The sequence below is a fragment of the Acomys minous genome (assembly GCF_964271855.1).
Source record: "Acomys minous genome assembly, chromosome: 15".
NCBI classification, from domain to species: domain Eukaryota; kingdom Metazoa; phylum Chordata; class Mammalia; order Rodentia; family Muridae; genus Acomys; species Acomys minous.
Genome location: NC_140497.1, coordinates 26,653,449 through 26,672,849, shown reverse-complemented (window position 1 = coordinate 26,672,849; position 19,401 = coordinate 26,653,449). Strand labels below are relative to the sequence as shown.

General features: G+C 43.2%; 1 protein-coding gene across 4 annotated transcripts in view; it reads right to left on the bottom strand.

Moving 5' to 3' along the window:
• Window positions 1-19,401, bottom strand: part of TRMT9B (tRNA methyltransferase 9B (putative)) — a 55,655-nt gene that overhangs the window by 13,567 nt on the left and 22,687 nt on the right. For 2 of the 4 annotated variants that reach the window (XM_084758901.1, XM_084758902.1), the window contains 2 exons: window positions 15,362-15,565; window positions 7,920-8,074 (listed from right to left, as the gene is read on the bottom strand). In XM_084758901.1, coding sequence (XP_084615027.1) covers window positions 7,920-8,073 — 154 coding nt within the window. In that variant the 5' untranslated portion in view covers window position 8,074; window positions 15,362-15,565. Of the gene's footprint in view, window positions 1-7,919; window positions 8,075-15,361; window positions 15,590-16,159; window positions 17,177-19,401 lie in introns of those variants that run through there. The other 2 variants (XM_084758903.1, XM_084758904.1) reach the window with 2 other exon arrangements.

The window sequence follows — 19,401 nt, the reverse complement described above, 5'->3', positions numbered from 1 at the left end:
CAAGGTCTAAAAATAGAATAATCTATACAATGAAATATGCTTTTAAGAATATGAGTGTGGCTGAAAAAGAACCATCTTTTCATGCACTCTCAGGTTAATGGCAGGTGCAAGGCATCTCTGTTAGGTCAGTCTACAGCGCTAACGAAGAGTCTGAAGACTGAGATCAATCAACTCTTATAGCGCGATAGAGAGCAACATGAATAACTAATTGTCTTGAAATAAATACCTTTTATCATCTAGCACCTGCCATCGGCTTCTGTTTTGAGATTGGGTCTCACTGTATTTCCCAGCCTGTGCTCAAGTGAGTTTTCACAGCTCAGTCTTCCAAGAAGCTGGCTAGGCACATGACCCTGCACCCGGCTCCTAGCATGATCTTTTCCCAGCTTAGTCTTCCAAGAAGCTGGCTAGGCACATGACACTGCACCCAGCTCCTAGTATGATCTTCAATCAAACATGTAATTCTCAGAGGTCCTTCCCAGAGCTGTGTGAAGAAATCAAGTGAGCCAATTTGGTATCTACCGGCATTTCATACTTAGAAATTTTTCTGTGACACAAAAACATCAGCCACCATTGAAATGTAGACGTTGCCACTTCTGAATAATCACTCCGGGACAGCCTTTAATAACTCCCCATTAATATGCTGTTTTAAAAATGATGAGGCAAGAGGAGCAAAGTGAGGGTGCCCTGGTGCCAGCTGTGACAGTGGAGGGGAGGTGGGTGAAAAATAAGCTTTCCAATGTTACTATTTCAATAACGGAGGTAAGATATTCATTCTAGAGCTCATGGCCGCCATTCCTAATGCTTATGGATGAGAAGCATCTGCTATTTGAAGACAGCCACAGGGAAAAGATCTACCACACTGTATTTCAAAGACGAAGTCCTGTCTCTGTCAAAGATGATAGCCCTGTCTTAATAAGTATCTTGAAATTTTATTCCTTCTTTTATTGGCTTGAAAGCTATGTTTAACATATACATACAAGTAAAATTATACATTCTGAACGGGTTTTAATTATGTATCTAGGGATCTACCACACATACCTATTCTCCCTCTCTCTGTCTCTTTTCATCTCTCTTGATGTCTCTCTCTCAACTCATGAGTCATGAGAAAACTATCAGAACTAATGTGACATGTATGAAAGTTTCTGAAAAGTACAGAGAACTGACAACTTTTCAACTGGTTACTAAGAAACAATGAAATTTCAGGTACAGTTATTTGGGGGGGTGGTAAATAATATTTCCTTATTGATCTTTGAGTTTGAGCTGTCATCAAACTGGATTGTTGATGAGTTTATTATTCATTATTTACATGATATACTTTTTGGTGAAATACGTGTTTTGAAGCTACCTGCCTTAGATTTTTCAATGGGCTTTTATTGAGAACCTTTGGATTTAGAAATAATAGGACATTTAAATACATTTTAAAAAGCCAACCAACCAACAACCAACCAAACAAAAAACTACATTTAGAGCAAAGAATGCCGGGGAGGATCTCTTCACGTATTCTGGTGAGAGCATGTTCATAAATCATGACAAATAGGGTGGCTATCCAGAGAGCCTTTGATAACAAAGCGGCTCAGGGGTTTTCTCTTAGTGCTCAGCTTTCTAATATTCTCAACTCATCCTGTGTTCATTTCTCTTTTTTTTGTTGTTTTGTTCTGTTTTTGTTTTGTTTTGGTTGGTTTTTTTTTTTTTTTTTTTTTTTTTTTTTGAGACAGGGTTTCTCTGTGTAGGCTTGGCTGTCCTGGACTCACTTTCTAGACCAGGTTGGCCTTGAACTTAGAGAGAACAGAACCCACCTCTGCCTCCCTGAGTGCTGGCATTAGAGGTGAACACCATCACGCCTGGCTCCTATGTTCATTTTTAAGGACATCACTTTGGACCCAGCCTCCACACACTATGCGGCTGCTCCTTTCTAAGTGCACACCCTGAGATGCTTGCAAAACTTTCTTATAACAGGGAAGTGAAGTCCATGACCGAGCCAGGTTTTCCCACTATCTCAGGTGTACCCTGGACGTTCATGATAGCACAGCAAACTCCAGTCCGTAACAGTCATGATCCTTTGAAAATCTCATCACTAACTATGCATAGCACAGAAGAGAGTGTGGAGCATGTCTGAATGTTCACATTCTTCTCAGCTTTGTACTCTGTCTCACAAATTGTCCACAGAAGATAACAGAGCATCAAAGTTGTTTGGTTCATGATAGGTGAATGTTTGCTAAAAATAACAAAAATGAGTATTTTTCTAATGCTTGTGTGTGTGTGTGGGGGGGGGGCGGAAACTGTTCTTTCTGTACTTGGAATTGAATCCAGGACCCCATCGTGTTAGACAGGGTTCTGTCACCAGGCTACATTGTCTGACCAGAAACAACAGCATTTAAAAAATTTGTTCTTGCTGGGTGTGGTGGTGCACACCTTTAATCCCAGCACTTGGGAGGCAGAGGCAGGCGGATCTCAGTGAGTTTGAGGCCAGCTTGGTCTACAAAGAGAGTCCAGGACAGACAAGGCTACAGAGAGAAACCCTGTCTCGAAGGAAAAAAAAATTTTTTTTTGTTAATATCTCACTCAAAAGAGTTCTTTTTTCTATGTTTTTTTCTTGAATGAGACAAATACTATGCAAATTTTAAATTAATTTCTATTTTTAAAAATTAATTTCTTGAGTCCAGAGTTGAGATCTGACATTGGTCAAGCACAGTGCTGGCTATATGGGCATGGTGTATCAAATGAAGGGGCACTCATTAGAGAATTAACGCCAATGAAAGATGGGCCAATGATACTGAGAAGGCTGACAGTAAAAGAGGAGTCTTAATTATTGAATGATTTATTTGTTCTGTTATGTACACAAAAATATTTTAGTGCTATTAGGGCCAGCGTTTGTGGAGTTCATTCTGAGCAGATTCTTGCTGAGAAAGAATCCAGCTCTGGTCTTTCTCCTCCTCCATGAGCCCATGCAGGTAACAACTTCAGTCCACACACTTCCCTCCATGCAGCATCCAAGAGACATAAAGCGGACCAGCCCATCTGGGGGTGAGCTGGCGGGGCCACATGGGTCGGGCGCAGTGTTTCCAGGGCATGTGCCAGTGTTCCTGCCGTCAAATCACAGAAGGTCTTGTCATTTATGCTGTTTTCCATGTTCCCTTCAGGTTTCTGCCTGGTATGGTCTCAGATACCTGGAATCTCAGCTGAGGCAGGAGGCTGGCTGCTTCAGGCCAACGTGGGCTATATAATGAGGGAATCCTTCATCCAACATCTGTGCTGGATGGTGTAAACATGAATTGATAGGGATCTCTGCTGGATGTTGTAAACTGATTTGATGACATTTGCTATTGACTTGCCTCTTCTGTCTAGGTACTACTTGCTATTTGTCCTTGTGCTTTTGCCTGCCACAGACTTAATAACCCACCCACTAAGTACAGCTATCATAGGTCATTTCTCTGGACCATAGAAAGCAAGGCATGTGAAAGCAGCTTTTCTCTGTCTTCTTCAATTCTGCAGTATAAGCATCCATTTTCTTTCTTCTTGGCAGATATGTGTTGAGTGAGTGTGTGTGTGTATGTGTGTGTGTGTGTGTGTGTGTGTGTGTGTGTGTGTGTGTCTGTATCTGTATCTGTGTAAAAGAAAGGTATCAGGTGAGACAAACTCTCTACATTCCAAAAACTTGATTTTAATTTTTATTAGGATATATCATACAAAGTAATGCTTTTCATGGTGTTTTCATTCAGATACACCATACATTTTGCCCATATTATCTTAATCATTAGCTGCAGAATTAGCTATTCCCATGGGGGGGGGATTAAAATAGAAGATGAGTCATGGCTTTCTAATTAAAAAGTTTTATTTAGATTTACAGAGCCCAGTGCACTCAGAGATCTACAGATAACAGCAGCCATGCATCAGAAAAAACAGATCACCCTAAAATTATAGCTATTTCAGTGCCTGCCTTGCTGATACCGCTTTTCAAGGATCCTATAAAAGCCTTGTGCCTACAGTGTCTAGCTAGGAAGCCTGGTTCTGGAGAAAGTGCCCAGTTTTCAATTTTCTGCCTTGTTAGTAATGCAGCTCTTCCTTCCCCAACCAATCTTCTTATCAGTTGGCTAAAGCCAGCACAATGGAAGAGTCCTTTTCTGGTTAGGATAGCATTATTCCTTCTTGCATTTCAGTTTTACTCTAAACTGGTTCTCATCAAAGCATTACTGTTTACTGATTTGTCTAAATACATAAATATCATATACGATTCAAAGAATCCAAAAAGGGCAAAACATATTTACTACAGATATAGTTCGTGATTTGTACAGAGGGATTCAAGGAGATTCATCTTATAATTTATGGTATGAAAATACAGGGAAGAAACTGTCTGGTAATGTGGTGCCATTAGCCTGCATACTATGCAGACCTTAATGCTGGGCAACTCATGTAGATGAATATGCAATGTATTGAAAGTGACCAAGGCTGGAAGTGAGATTGTATGCTGTACAACCATTCGCCTAATTCCCAAGGGGAAATCCATCCAAATGCATCCAGAGGCACAAGGCTCTTCCAGGCACATGAAATAGCTCATGATTGCACAGCGAGCTGGTTGGAAGGGCTGTGCCTAGCGTGGGTTCCTCCGTGTCCGGAGGCTGGCTGTGCTGGAGGGGCTTCCTTCATTGTGCGTCCTTCCATGGCTGTGTCCCTAAACCCCAGTGTGTGGATTATCTTCTGAAATCTTTGAAGGAACATCTGAATTCTCCATCTTCATGCAATCGTTTGTTTACATTTTTTCATCAGCTGCTTTCGGGTCTGTTTCTTGTGAGCTCAACTTTTTTAGGTCTCACAGCAGGTTGAGATCATGTGACTTTTGTCTTTCTTAGTCTGGTTTATTTCACTAACACATGAGTTTTCTGTGTTCATACACACTGTCACAAATGATAGGGTTTGGGGTTTTATAATAATTTTGGAAACATTCCATAAAGTAAGAAAACAAAATTTCTTTCCTATTCTGGCTGTGGACAGGGGTCACAGTGAGGGTCAGTTTAGCATATCCTTTTTGTCTGTTTGTTTTTTGGTTTTTTGAAACAGGGTTTTTCTGTGTAGCCTTAGTTGTCCTGGACTCTGGACTCACTTCATAGACCAGGCTGGCCTCGAACTCACAGCGATCCACCTGCCTCTGCCTCCTGAGTGCTGAGATTAAAGGCGTGTGCCACCATGGCCCAGCCAGCCTATTCCTTTTGCATCTCAACAGTTTGTCTTGAACTTTCACCAGCATACCTTCATTGCGCATGTGACTTTCTATTAGAAACATTGAAGATTTTTCATTACTTAGCTTGCTTTTTAGTCTTTAGGCTTTATATATTTACCTAGATATCTTAACATTTTTCTTAACATTTTTCTAAATGTTTATAGGATCAAAGTTTGCAATAGCATTTTATGTACATTATTGACTTATTCCGTATCAGCTGTTCAGCTGTCTGATAAACTTTATTCACGTCCCTAAACCTAGCATTTACACCCCTTGCATAGCCATTCTGGCATGTGCACTAGAAAGCAACAACACAACAACAACAACAACAACAACAACAACAACAAAAGACTGAGTTGTTATGGCTCTCATATGGTTGTCAGGGAAGAAAATCAAAAGGGAGCAATTGGTTCTGGGTGCTTCAAATGAGCCGCCGGGCCCTGCTGAGCCATGCAAGTATCATGAACTTTTGAACCAAACTGTCTGGTACCCGCCCAGGTTCATGCTGACCTCGTGATCTAGTGCCAACTGCACTTTTCTCACATGAAACCTGCCAGCTTTGCACAAGTTTATAAAACCACGGCTCCCGGTCTCCCACTAAACCACCCAGAGACAGACCGTGCCTAATTCATTTCCTGTAAACTCCTATGGCATCAGTCACAAGCCCTGGCAAACAGAGCTATAATGAGCAACTTCCTCACGGCTTTAATAACACCAGTGATCCTTTTGTAAAAACCTCAGAGTGCACTCTCACAGCTACTGGAATTTCGTGTCTCCCACATTGCTATCATAGCAAAGCCCACATAAGCAAATTCCTCTCTGCTCTTGACTATGTAGACTCTGTGTCAGCTAACACTACATCTAAGTGTCTTTCGCACTGTTTATTTCATGTATAAGTTTTTGCATTTTTTGTGTGTTTTGACATTTTTTAAAAACACACCCTTCCTCCCCAGGGGTGTGTCTGGGGCAGTGTCTGTGGACAGAATATAGGAGACAATGCTTTGTTCAAGCCTGAGTATAATGTATTGTTTGACAGTTCAGTGTCAGCAAATCAGAAATATACAGTGAATAAGAAACCCTTAAACAGCAATACAAAGAAACAAGGGAAATTGACAAAAATGTGTGCTCAATGCACGCACATCTGAACTTTTCCCAGATGTTTCCTCAGGACAGTGAGTTGGTGTTCAACCAGTCTGGTGCTGATGATAGATTTAGAATGCAGCACAAATAATGACAATCAATTCAGTTCCTTTATAACTTTTTTGTTTGAAGCTCGAACAAGAGAGGCATTTAGATGTAAAGGCCTTTTGTCTCAGTGCTATTTTAAAAACAGTTTTATTGTCCTTGAATCATTTCATTTTCTTACACTTACACCTTTGCTTTATTTTGGAATGTATTTTGGCATACAATGTAAGGAAAGCACCGTCTTGTTACATTGGCTGCTATCCCAAACCTCCTTAGTGGAGCGACCCTTTCTTCCCCTCCCACATGAAAGTCCTGTGCTTTGAGTGGATGGTGCACAGTAGGAGCTGTGAACTCATTGCCTCCTCTGAAATCAGATACTTTTCCTCCTTTTGTGGTAGTGGTATAGCACGCATGCTGGCCCTGAATCACATCCTCAACCCCAGGAAACCATACTCATTAAAACAAAACAAAACAAAACAAAACTGACAGCTAGAGATAGCTTTCAGACCCCAACGGCAGCCTGATATGTTCCTTGCTCTTCTCAAACTCTGCGCTGCTATAGCTTTTGCCATATGCTCTGCACACACATCAGTTATTCTTGTCAGTATTGAGAGTGATGTCAACTTGGACTAAGAGTGAGTAACTCTAGACTCATGGTTCTTCCGGGCACAGCAAGCTTGGGATTCCTGGAAAGCAGTTAGCGGGAAGTGGGAATCCAAACTCACCTTAAACCTTAATATTAAACTAAGTGTGTTTTACTACTTCTCAACTCAAAAAAGATGCTGAGCCAAAGTTCTCCAGAAAAGTCAGTGGTTATGGAAGTACCACCTAATTTAAGAGATGCCCTCATAATCGGATGCCTACAAGTAAGAGGGAGAGACCCGTCAGAGTAATGAAAGGGTGTAAGACCAGGTTCATAATCTCATGGGTTTGGCTCCTTTCCCAGAAGTAGATGGAACCCCTCAAGATAACCCAAGTATACAAAACCATATCTCACAAACGTGAAAGGCTCTAATTTGAAAGCTGCTAATGTTGCATCATTTTCACCCTTATTTTATTCCTTCTGTGATGGATTGGTTTTGATGGAGGCTGCTCATAAAGGCCTGAAATGGATCATTGCTTTCTCTGAACATACGTAGGAAGATGTTTTCTGCTTGGAGACTTTGATAGTATGGGTTTTTTTTTCCTATAAAGTGAATAGTCTAAAACATCGGTTCTCAACCTGTGGGCCGCATATCCCACATATCAGATATCCTGCATCCATTACCATTCTTAACAGCAGCAAAATTATGGTTATGAAGTAGCAGCAAAATAATTTTTATGGTTGAGGTGTCACTTAACACAGGGAACTGATTAAAGGGTTGTAGAATTAGGAAGGTTGAGAACTCCTGTTCTAGAGACCTCTATGCTACTAGTACACCAGGCTTCTTATTAGAATGCAAATGAGATACAAATGAAGAGGACAGATGCAACTGGGTACCCATCAGACCACACATGGCAAAACAAGAGTCTGTGTTACCAATGTCAGCGATGAGGCTGCCTGGCTTCTGGTCCTGCAGGAATTGGCGGACACGTGGCCAGGCTTTGCTTTGCAGGTCGCTGAAGTAGGGGGCGGTGCTCTGGTATACGTCATGCACATGCTGTTTCTCCAGCCGGGCAGCTTCAGGATCCATCCTGGGGACAGCGGGGCCGACATGAGGCAAGCAGGTAAGACCATGAAGCAGACCCAACTAAGGGGGCACATAGACTTTCTGATGTTGGAAACCCACACCTGCAAAAGTTATGCTGGCCTTTGTGCGGTGAGCCCTGGTCCTGGCCCAGTGGTCTAACCTAATTGGCAAGGATAACAATTGAGGAATGACACCTAAGCATGACCTTTGGCTTACACACACACACACACACACACACACACACACACACACACACACAGGGACTTTATGAATTATATCTTTTTAAAGTCCTTGGATTCTAATAATTTCTCTATGCTCATTGGTTCTTCTACTTGAGTAAATAGCTCTTGACCTCTGCAAACAGATTTTCTGGCCCCTTAATGCCTTTTTGTTGTTGTTGTTGTTATATAATAACCACTGAAGTCTCCATAGTTGAAGTGCACATCCAATCATGTTGTTTTCCAGCTTCAAACGTGTTTAGAGTTGGCCAGTGAAGTTCATCTGGCTCAGGAGGTCACGCAGAAGAAAACATTTGCTCTCCTGACACTGAAGTCATAGACAGTTGGAAACTGTCATATGGAGCTGGGAATTGAACCTGGGTCCTTTGGTCTGGGTCCCTCTGATCTGACCTCAACTCATCTCAAGATTCATTTCTCACAGTCTTAACCTATAGGAACCAACTGCCCAAGGCCTCCCAGATGGGACACATTCCAGGTCAAACAGGAGCGGAATTTTACCTAGCATAGGGGTCCCTCCCTCCAAGAAGGAGAAGCACCAGCAGAAAGGGAGAGGAAAGGACAAGAGCAGGCAATCAGGTCTGCTGCTGAGCATCCCCTCTGACTCTACTGTGCTATGAAATTGCAGAATACCCAAGGGAAGTGGCCAGGGGTTCAGAGAGTGGCTTTTACCAATAAACGTGAAAATATTTTCAATAACTTAGAAGAGCATTTGGCCCCGTGGGCACTCCACAGATTTCTTGTGTCTGTTGCATGCACACAGTTCTATAATAGTTTTTTGGACATGCCTCCCTCACAAACTCTCTGGTGGGCTTGAGAGCAAGTGTTTGTCTCACTTAATGCCAAATCCTCAGCACCTGAGATGCAGAAGCTCCTTGACATCTGAGCAAAGTCCATAAAAAGTAATCCTGGGCTCGGTGAGGTTGTAATTGTCACCCTAGGGAGTATGGGAGGTGAGGGGACCCAATATCTGTAGTCATTCACATAGCAGTGTGACTAGGCCCACTGCCACCTACACACTGGGAAAGAAGAAGACCTTGGGTATCTGCCCTTTACTTCTTTGTAAAAAAAAAATAATAATAATAATAATACCACCTTTGTATTTAAAAAGTACCTTGTTGCCTGAAGGGATGGCTCAGTGGTTAAGAGCACTGGCTGCTCTTCCAGAGGACACAGGTTCGATTCCCAGCATCATAGGACAGTTTCCAAATGCCTATGACTTCATTGTCAAGAGACCAAATGTTGTCTTCTGGCCTCTATGGGCATCAAGCACACCTATGCCCAGACTTACATACAGCCAAAAAACTCACACACAAATAAATACATAAAACATAAATGCATACATAAATAAATATATTTAAAGTATCCTGTGTGGCTAGGGAGATGGCTCAGTGGGTAAAGACCTTAGTGAGTAAGTTTGAGGACCTGAGTTTGAATTGCAAGAACCCGTGTGAAGCTGGGCACGTATCTGTTACTTGAGGCTTTGTTGGTGACATGGGGGACTTTCCAACTAGCCTGGACTACATAGCATCAAGGCAAACAAGGTAAGGACTGACATCCAGGTTATCTTCAGACCTCCACGTGTGTGCTGTGGCCCTTGTGTGTGCTCACTCTCACATCCATCCATACACACATATGCAGATATCTCTGGAGAGAATTTTGAGTTATGTGAGTGAGTGTTTGGCTTCTTATATGCTCACCCACCAGTGTTGATATACATGATTAATTCTTCCTCTTAGCCTTTCTCCCTCAAATGATGACATGGTGAAGATATTATTCTCCCACGGTTAGGAGACAGCCTTCATCTCTAGGGATCTGCCAAGCAAACTCCTGCCTCAGGGTCAATCTAACTTTCGAGGTCTAATGAAACTTGTCCCCAGGTTGATCCAGCTTCTATAGCACATACAGTTGGGGGTTACAACGTATTTATACTGGCTTTAACCCTCCCATTGTAGGAATCCTTGAGTGAATAAGGTTCTAAGAGACTGTATAGTGTGTGTCAAGGGCAGGGCCCTGGCAAGGACCTCAGGCCCAGAGGGAAATGGCACAACCTTCCTCCAGTCCACGTGTGGATGGTGACAGCGTGTGTAGAAAATGTCCACCATAGCTTCCTCCCCCTGGTAATTTATAGTCTGAAGATTGCTCCCCTACAGAGACTGCTCCTACAGAGATCAGCTAAGCCTGCCTCCTCCACAGTTTCCTTTTAACCTGTATTCAATAAGGCCTCCTCCTTGTTCAGCTGTATGCCATAACCCTGCCTCCATGTTTGACGCCATGTAATAAACATACTGAGCTTCCAGGATGCTGTGGTTTCTCCATAAAGAGCCCAGTCCATCCCAGCTATTTCTGCATGTGTGTCTGGCTGCATTTTCTTCATCTCTTAACCATCCAACTCAAGTTTATCTCTACAGCCATGCAAAGACTGCACTCCACACAGGAGACACCTCCAAACTCTTCTTACTTCTCTTTGTTCATTTGTTTGTTTACCAGCTTATGTGTATTTTGTGTGGTATGCAGGCATGTGTGTGTGTGTGTGTGTGTGTGAGTGTGTGTGTGTGTGTGTGTGTGTACACAGATGTAGAAGGCAGAGGTTGTCACTGGGTTACCTTCTTTGGTTTCTCTCCATCTTACATATTGAGGCAGGGTCTCTCACGAAACCCAGAGCTTGTCCAGGGATTCCTCATCTCTACCTCTCAGGCCCTGGGTCACACACACACCTCCTCACATGTACGCTGGCATTTATATGGATGCTAAGGAGCCAAACTCCTGTCCTGCTTGCTTGTGCAGCATGCGTTTTATCAACCGAGCCATCTCCCCAACCCCTGCTTACTTTTCTTTTATGTTTAAAAATCTCAATCTCAGTAATGTGTCTATTTGAATGCCACACCCCCTTTATGGAATCAGTCAGGCCATATATATTTTGGAGAAACATAGAACAAATACAATAAGGCAAGATTTAAGTGGCAAATGACATTGACTGTATTCCTCCCAATGTGCATTCTTAAAAAATGGCTCCAATTTTACTTCAAGGACATGGCCCACAGAATCTACTAAGCAGGCCTCATAGAAGCTGAAGCAACAAACATGGACCCTGTATGTGCTCAAGATATGTCCTTTGCAGAGACCTTGTGGTTATTAGCTTGGTGTTCACTAGAACTCCTAACAGTGAGAGTGGGGCGTGTCTCTGACTCTTTTGCTTGTGCTTGGGACCCTTTTGCTCCTACTGAGTTGTCTCATCCAGCCTTGAGATGAGGGCTTGTGACTAGTCTTACTGTAATTTGTTATGCCATGTTGGTTGACATTCCATAGGAGACCTGCTCTTTTTTGAAGGGTACTGGAGGAGTGGACATAGGGGAGAGGGGAGGTGGGGGAAGGGACTGGGAGAAGTGGAGGGAGGGGAAACTGAGATCAGGATGTTTGAAAGAAGTTTTCTTTTTAAATAGCAAAAGATAAAATATCAAAGATTAAAAACAAGGGCTCCAATGTGAGCACAGAGTGTGTATCTGAACAGCATCCCTGGAGAGCTTTCTCTGACTTCTCTCCCAAATTGCCTGGCTTCTACCAAAAAACAAGTAACCTTGGAAACCGCTCTCTTTAAGTGACTGAGCAGGGTGAGTCCATTTGTTCTTACTGTATCACACACAAGGTTTAAATGCTGCAGAGTCAACTACTGATTGAGCATGTGACACTTCTGAATTTCTGTGGGTTTGAATTTCCCCTAGTAATTTCCATGGGAATTTCACATATGCTGAATAAGCCAATTCCTCCTGAGCTCAGTAGCTGATTAAGCTAATAAGACTAGGGGAAAAACAGCACTGGATTCTAGGTGAAGCAAGGGGCATGGAAATGATGTTAGCCAGGCTTCCTGTTCTGTGTGTCACCAAATTCCAGACCTGCACAATATTCCAGATCAAGAGGCTCAGTTGTCAACACCCCGTGTATGCATCTGTCCTTTGAGATGTAAATACCTACCAGCATGCTAAGAGTTTCAGAAAAAGATTCCTAGTTGGTTTGCAAAACCATCCATTTCTCAAAACCATTGGACCTACACTATCCTTTCTTTGTTTCTTTCCAGAGAATTCTATTCTACATAAAGTACTTGGGGGAATGGTACTCCACTGACTTCCATACAAGGGAGTCCCTAAAACAAAGAAAGTCTTTCCGGAGTACACACTTTCATCATGCTGTTTCAGTGAACCTTGTGACTACAGACTTTGTAGAAGAATACAGAGTAGAGCTGTCATCACTGGTGGTCTGAGAGGTTGCTCTGCTGACTGGCCCGGGGTGAAAACTAGCCCAACAGGCAATAAAGTCACAGGTGGAGCTGGCTCAGCTTTGAGAATCTGGCATAAGCAAAGGACCAGGAGAATCACAGCAGCACGGGTGCCTCTGGGTTTTGGAGTCCAGTTTGAAGCATGCACACATGAAGCATGAAACAGAGAGAGAAAAAGAAAAGTGTTCTGCAAAATAAACGTAGCTGCAGTGTTGACACAGCATGAGAGACTGTGCTGCTTTCTAGAGGCTGTCCGGAAGAGAGCAGGAGGAGGGGCCAGCGTACTCTCTGACCTAGTTCTGACCTAGTTCTAGCTCCTCTGTGGGGTCTGGACCGTTGCCTCAGGGCCACCTGACTCTAAGACAACTGTTACTTAGCAGTGCTGGCCTGAGTGCTGAAGCTGTTCAGGTCCTAACCTGGGATTACAAGAGCGTTCTAGTTTAGCCTTATGATAGTCTTCTCTCCAACCCCATTGTGTTTCTTGCAACTTGGCTTCCCTAAAACAGACAGAAGGGGAGGAGAGAAGGAAAGAGGGAAGAAAGAGAACACTCACGACAAGAAAGTAAGTGATTGTAAGGTTGAGGCACAGTTTAAGCACCCTCTAAGTTAGAGCATGTTTGGGGAGCAAAGGACCAAGCGATACTTCCTGGTGAGTCAGGAGACAAGAGGAAGGTAGGAAGAATTCGTAAGAAGCTACACGCTGAAACTCAGACTAACTCAGATTTTCTTCCAAATACAGTGGGAAGTGGCTTTACATTGCTGAGGTGGGAGGGTAACAGGACCACATTGCCTACCTTAAAAGATCATTCTAAGCCTACCTACCTTTACACAGAGCAGCTATTGTTTTGGTTTGCCATGCCCGTCTTCTGAGCATTTGCATTTTGAACTGCTTAGATGGATTTGTGATGTAGTTGAAGATGCACATGTGGCCCACATCCATGGACATACAAAGTCAATGGTCAGCATGGGCAGGTGAGACAGGCTCACACGGGTCCTTCTGCAGGAATCTCCGTGCAGTGCTAAACAGCAAGTGGCTTTGCCTCTGATGTCAGAGTTGGAAAGATGGAAAGGTCAAGCTGTTGGCTCCATCTTTCCTGCCATATGGAAAAGACTCATCTCCAAGGAGAGACAGTGAGGTCAGGGAAGGCAAGCAGAGCTGAGAGGGGAGATCTGGGTGGCAAGAAGTCTGTATTCTAGTCTCTGTGGCCTGGCCTCCTGTGGTCCCACAAGTTAACCTTAACCCCTCAGGGCAGAGTCAATGCCTCTTCAACTTAATCCAGTTGGGTTTCTGATCTTAAAACCATTGGCCCTTTCTAATCCAGCAACTCCTGGCACCAAGTGCTTTGGGGCTTTTGTATTTTTTCATTTGTAGCCTTTCTCTCTTTCTTTTTTTTTTTTTTAAATATTAACTTATTTATTTATTATATATAGTGCCTGCAAACCAGAAGAGGGCACCAGGTCTCATTATAAATGGTTGTGAGGCACCATGTGGTTGCTGGGAATTAAACTCAGGACTTTTGGGAGAGCAGGCAGTGCTCTTAACCTCTGAGCCATCTCTCTAGTAGCCCTTGAAGCCTTTATCTCTTAGAGCATGAAAGAGAGAAGGGGAAATAATGGAAAGTTAACAGAGCAGGTGCCTGGCTGGGGACCAGCTGGGAGGACATTAATAATTCCTGCTCCTGGCAGCAGGATCCTCATTAAGAAGTCACAAGTGTTTGGATTATCTCTTCGGCATGTGTGATTAAACACTTGATCTTCTGGAGTCAGGCAGAGCCACGTGGGTGTCAGTCATGATCAGAAGAGATGAGAGTTACTTCTGAGTGGAAAACCTAAAGCAGCATGTGGCTTGCCGGATCTCTTTTCCTTGTCTCTGCAAGGAGAGTTTTTTTTTTATTAATTTTGCATATACAAAGGGATTGTCACGGGACAGCCCACAACATTTTTACAGTTTTCAGACGAAGAGCAATAAACCTGTGAAGGAATGCCAGGACAAAGGGAACAGCCTGGCATTAGGAATGAGGGCCAGGGTTGTTACCAAGGGATATGGTTTGGAGGCGGGAGAGCGCTTGTGGAAGATAAGGGTTCCTTCAAAGACTTTGTTTATACAGATTTGTTAGAGTACTGGTGAGTCTGTCCAGCCTTGGTAGGCAGAGGACATCCCTTCCAAAGCAACATTCATGTTGTGTAGGAAAATATAGTCGGATGGCCTTTTCTAAAGTTACAGGGACTTCACTGTGAAAGAGACAACACACCAATTTGGATTATTTTGAAATGGTAAAATCCTAACTCCTTCAATCTTCTCTCTCTCTCTCTCTCTCTCTCTCTCTCTCTCTCTCTCTCTCTCTCTCTCTGTCTATCTGTGTGTGTGTCTCTGTCTGTCTATCTGTGTGTGTGTGGGGTCTATCTGTCTGTCTGTTTGTTTATTTGTGTGTGTGTGTCTTTCCATATGTGTGTGTGTGTTTATATTGTAGAAAAATACTAACAAATACCAAATATGTTTGTATAATTTTGATTCACTCTGTACACTATTTTCAAATGCCTCCCCTCCCACACCCAGCACACACACACACACACACACACACACACACACACATACACACACACACACACACACACACACACACACACACACACACACACAAAACAAAGCTTTAATCTACTTTCTATCACATCCTAGTACATCTTATACTATAGGAATTGGGCTAATTAGGTTTAATGCCTATGCACACCACTAAAACCCCTCACACTATCTGAACTACTGTAAGAATGGGGAGCTACTGACCTGAATCATCTTGTGATCACTGGGGATTACTCCTTGTCTTGGTAAGTCATGGCAGTTTCTTCCCACAGAGAGGGACAGTTGTTTCTTACGATTCTCTCACCATGTAACAAAAATGAAAGGAGCGGAAGTGAAGTCAACGAGCACCATCCTTTGCCCTTCACAGGGCCCACCACTCAATGTGAGTCTCTGAAGGGAATCCAGGCCCTACAAGGAAAAACCACAAACAAGCTATTTTACAAAATAAGAATATCAAACCTTCTACTGCCAGGTTGACCCCTTGACCTAGTCATCAATCACTCAAGGAGATGAGACACCAAAGAAAAGGTAATATGTGGAATGTGCTGGAATTATCAGGATAGTTTATAAATCAGTTTTTAAGCCTTTGGTAAAACAAGCAATAGTTTTACTCAAAATTATATGCCAGGAGAGTCATCCCAAACCCAGAGGTTTAGTTAAATGCACACTACTTTTCTCCTGCAGGAGATGGGGATGAATACAGACCCATAACTCGACACTGCAGAATAAGAGAGACCTTGGCACACTTGGTCCTAAACAGGATGTCTTCATCAACCCCCCACCACCACCACAAGGCTAAGGGAACTCTGCAGAAGAGGAGGTGGAAAGATTGTAAGAGCCAGTGGGGATGGGAGATGCCAAGGAAATAGTGCGGTCCAGACACAGCGGGGCTGATGCACATGTGATCACACAGGACTGGAGCATCGGTCTCTGGCCACAGCATCGGCTACTCCCCATCATTTTGACAAGTACTCCCAGGCAGCAGGCATTGTTCATGCTTACCTTTTTGTTTTTAAAAGGGTATCATGAAATCCATCAAAGGCTTTCGACGGCTGAAAACCGAAAAGGTATCCGCATAGCAAAAAGCTCTTTGTAACATGGAGATTATGGGGGCACAGAATGAGACTCTAAGAGCAGCCTGACATTAAAGAAAGAGTCCTCCCTGTAATAAATACTCTGCCTTCGTTGCTCATCTCTACATGAGGCCACCAGACTTCAATCTCCTTCAGCTGCAGCACCTGTCTGTGATGGGTAGATCCTTTGCCTATGTTCTCCATACATACAAGGCCACAGCATGTGCAGCAACTGTCAGGGAGGCTGAGTGGGGTGCGTGTGGCTTCCCTAACTTTCTATTGCTCTTTATCCCACCCCATCCTTGGTCTCTGTAATGTACATTGTACTGACAGATTCTCAAGTACCATTTGAGCTCACTAGAAGCTGACTCTGGAAGTAGAATTGGCCTCTCCATTTCAGGCTCAGGTATGTTTATCTCAAGGAGTGCTACAGGGACCACTGTCTGGGGACAATATGCCCAACACCCAATTCTGAAACTAGGAGGAAAGAGAATAGCAAAGCACCTCAATAGTAAAAGCATGTATGGTTCTGAGAACAGCTAGAAGGTAGCCCATTACCAGAAGTGGTTAGTATTGTTTATCCCGTGACCTAAAGATGCCCACAGAGGGAATGAAGCCACTGGGAGAAAGCTTTTTTCAGGAGCTCTAGCTGACTGCCTCACCTTTCCCAGCCAGTTTCTGCTGTATGTCCATAAGACTCCAATTTGCCTTCAGTCCAGCTGTTCGGGTTGTCTAAACTGGACATTGTGAGCACGCGCTCTGATGGTGATTTGCTGTCTCTCTGTCACTGTTCTTTTACTTTTGCCTGATATATAATTAAGAAACCCACTCATTCAAACCTCAAAATACAACAGGTATGGCAGGCCATTCTCTGATCTGCACAGAACCATCCTTATTTAAGGATCTCTGAAGAGCATCTGGTCTTTTGCAATGACATTTGCACCCAAGATATCTGAGAGTCATGTGCCGGTATCTGGTCTGTGCTACTGAGCATCAGAAAAGGCCTCTTTAGGAAGTACATTAGAGACGGATTTTGAGATAGCTACTGATTAAGCACCAGTTCCCAAATTGCTTTAATTACAAATAAGATGAATTTGTTTACTGAGCCCTTAGGCTATGTCTGACACAGTCTTCCCCCTTGGATGATGACCTTTCCCTGCCTGGGCACACGCTGTTCACCTCTACCTTGGCTTATGTGTCCTTTTTCTTCAGGCATTAGAGGCAGAGCGGTTAGCTCTTTACAAAGACTGCTGATGTCTTCAATGTCCTTACTCAGTAGGAGCAGCCAATGAAAAGAGTAGGAACCAATACAGAAGGTCCAGGTGAACAGCCCGGACTTTCTATGTGCTCAATTTGTACCCCCCAAATACCTGTACACGTTAATAACTTACTTAGTTTTCCTAAGTTATGACCCAAAGTTGCCTTTGTTTAAAGTATTTGAATCCTGTTATCTCCTCCAGGAAGTTACTGGGTAAAATTAAAACATAGTAGCATCTATCTTTAGAAGTCTGAATTCAAATGAATCCTTGTAGTCTGTCAGCCATTTAATATCAAAATAAATATACTGTCTCCTCTTCTCCTTGGGCTAATGGGAAGCTATTTTCCAACACAAACCTTCTAAAAAGGTTTGGGGTGTGGCATGTGCGTGAGCTGGAAAAGGATCAGCACCATATACCACACAGCAAAGGCGATTTTAGGGTTAAAGGATTTTCTTTAATGAGTTAAAACAGCACTATCACTTATTTAACAGAAAGTAATAGAATATTTTCAACATTAATATTTGTGGTGGTTTGATTAGGAATGCCCCTCCCATAGTTTCATGTTTCTGAATGCTTGGCCATAGGGAATGGCACTATTAGGAGGTGTGGCCTCGTTGGAGTAGGTGTGGCCTTGTTGTAGTAGGAAGTGTGTCACTGTGGAGGTGGGCTTTGAGGTATTATATTCTCAAGCAATGTCCGGTGTGTCACACGATCTCCTTCTGCTGCCTGTGGATCAAGATGTAGAACTCTCAGCTCCTCCAGCCCCATGTCTGTCTCCATGCTTCCTGCCATGATGGTAATGGACTAAACGTCCAAAAATGGTAAACCAGTCCCAGTTAAATGCTTTCCTTTATAAGAGCTGCTGTGCTCAAGGTGTCTCTTCATAGCAATGAAACCCTAACTAAGACAATATTCTGTCTGTTACAGATAAAGCACCAAGGATATAGCTTGACCAGATCTTCCTCCCATTCTAGACCCCTAGATGGATGATGTGATCAGAGGTGAGGGGGTTCAGGCCTGAAAAGGTGATTCTTGTGCTATCTTTTTTAAAAAAGATTTATTTATTTATTATATATACAATGTTCTGTGCCTGTACAATAGAAGAGGGCACCAAATCTCATTATAGATGGTTGTGAGCTACCGTGTGGTTGCTGGGAATTGAACTCAGGACCTCTGGAAGAGCAGACAATGCTCTTAACCACTGAGCCATCTCTGCAGCACTCTTACGGTATCTAAAGAGCAAGTAAAAGGACATGAATCTTGGGACAGTGGACTGGATTAGATATCATGGGGAAACAACAACAACAACAAAACAACAACATCCTAGCACTTGGCAGATAGAACCACGGATATGCATTCAATCAGAGGACAGAGTGGGAAAGAACGAAGTGGAAACGCTAAGGGCTGCTAACACTTAACCTCCATAAATGTCAGCTAGTCACCTCTACTGGAGTGACAGACAGACAGCTCAAAGTAATTAAAGAACTATGAGGTTGCACATACTAAGCAAGAGTTGCACTGGCAGCTATGAGAAGAGAAAATAAAGTCCCGTAGGGGTGCCCTTTCCCACTGTCTAGACTCTAACCTGATAGCAATCAGCCAAGAATAAAGGCCGAGTACAAAAGGAGAGAGCTAGGGCTGACTGACTGATAGGAAGCACAGATAGCAAGAGTTGCTTCTGCAGCTTGGAGTGACACTAACTCTGTGGCTCTTAAATCATGAGACAAGTGAAGCAGTCCCATCAATGATGAGAACTCTACAAAGTAACCCCTTAAGATCCACCAGAGAGATCACAGTGAACACGGAAGGGGAAGGAGAGGGATAGGGAGAGTTCCAGTTGGAAAGCCCACAAAGCCAGGCTTCAAAGCAACAAAATACATGGCCCTGAGAGAATACACCCCCCTCTCTATGA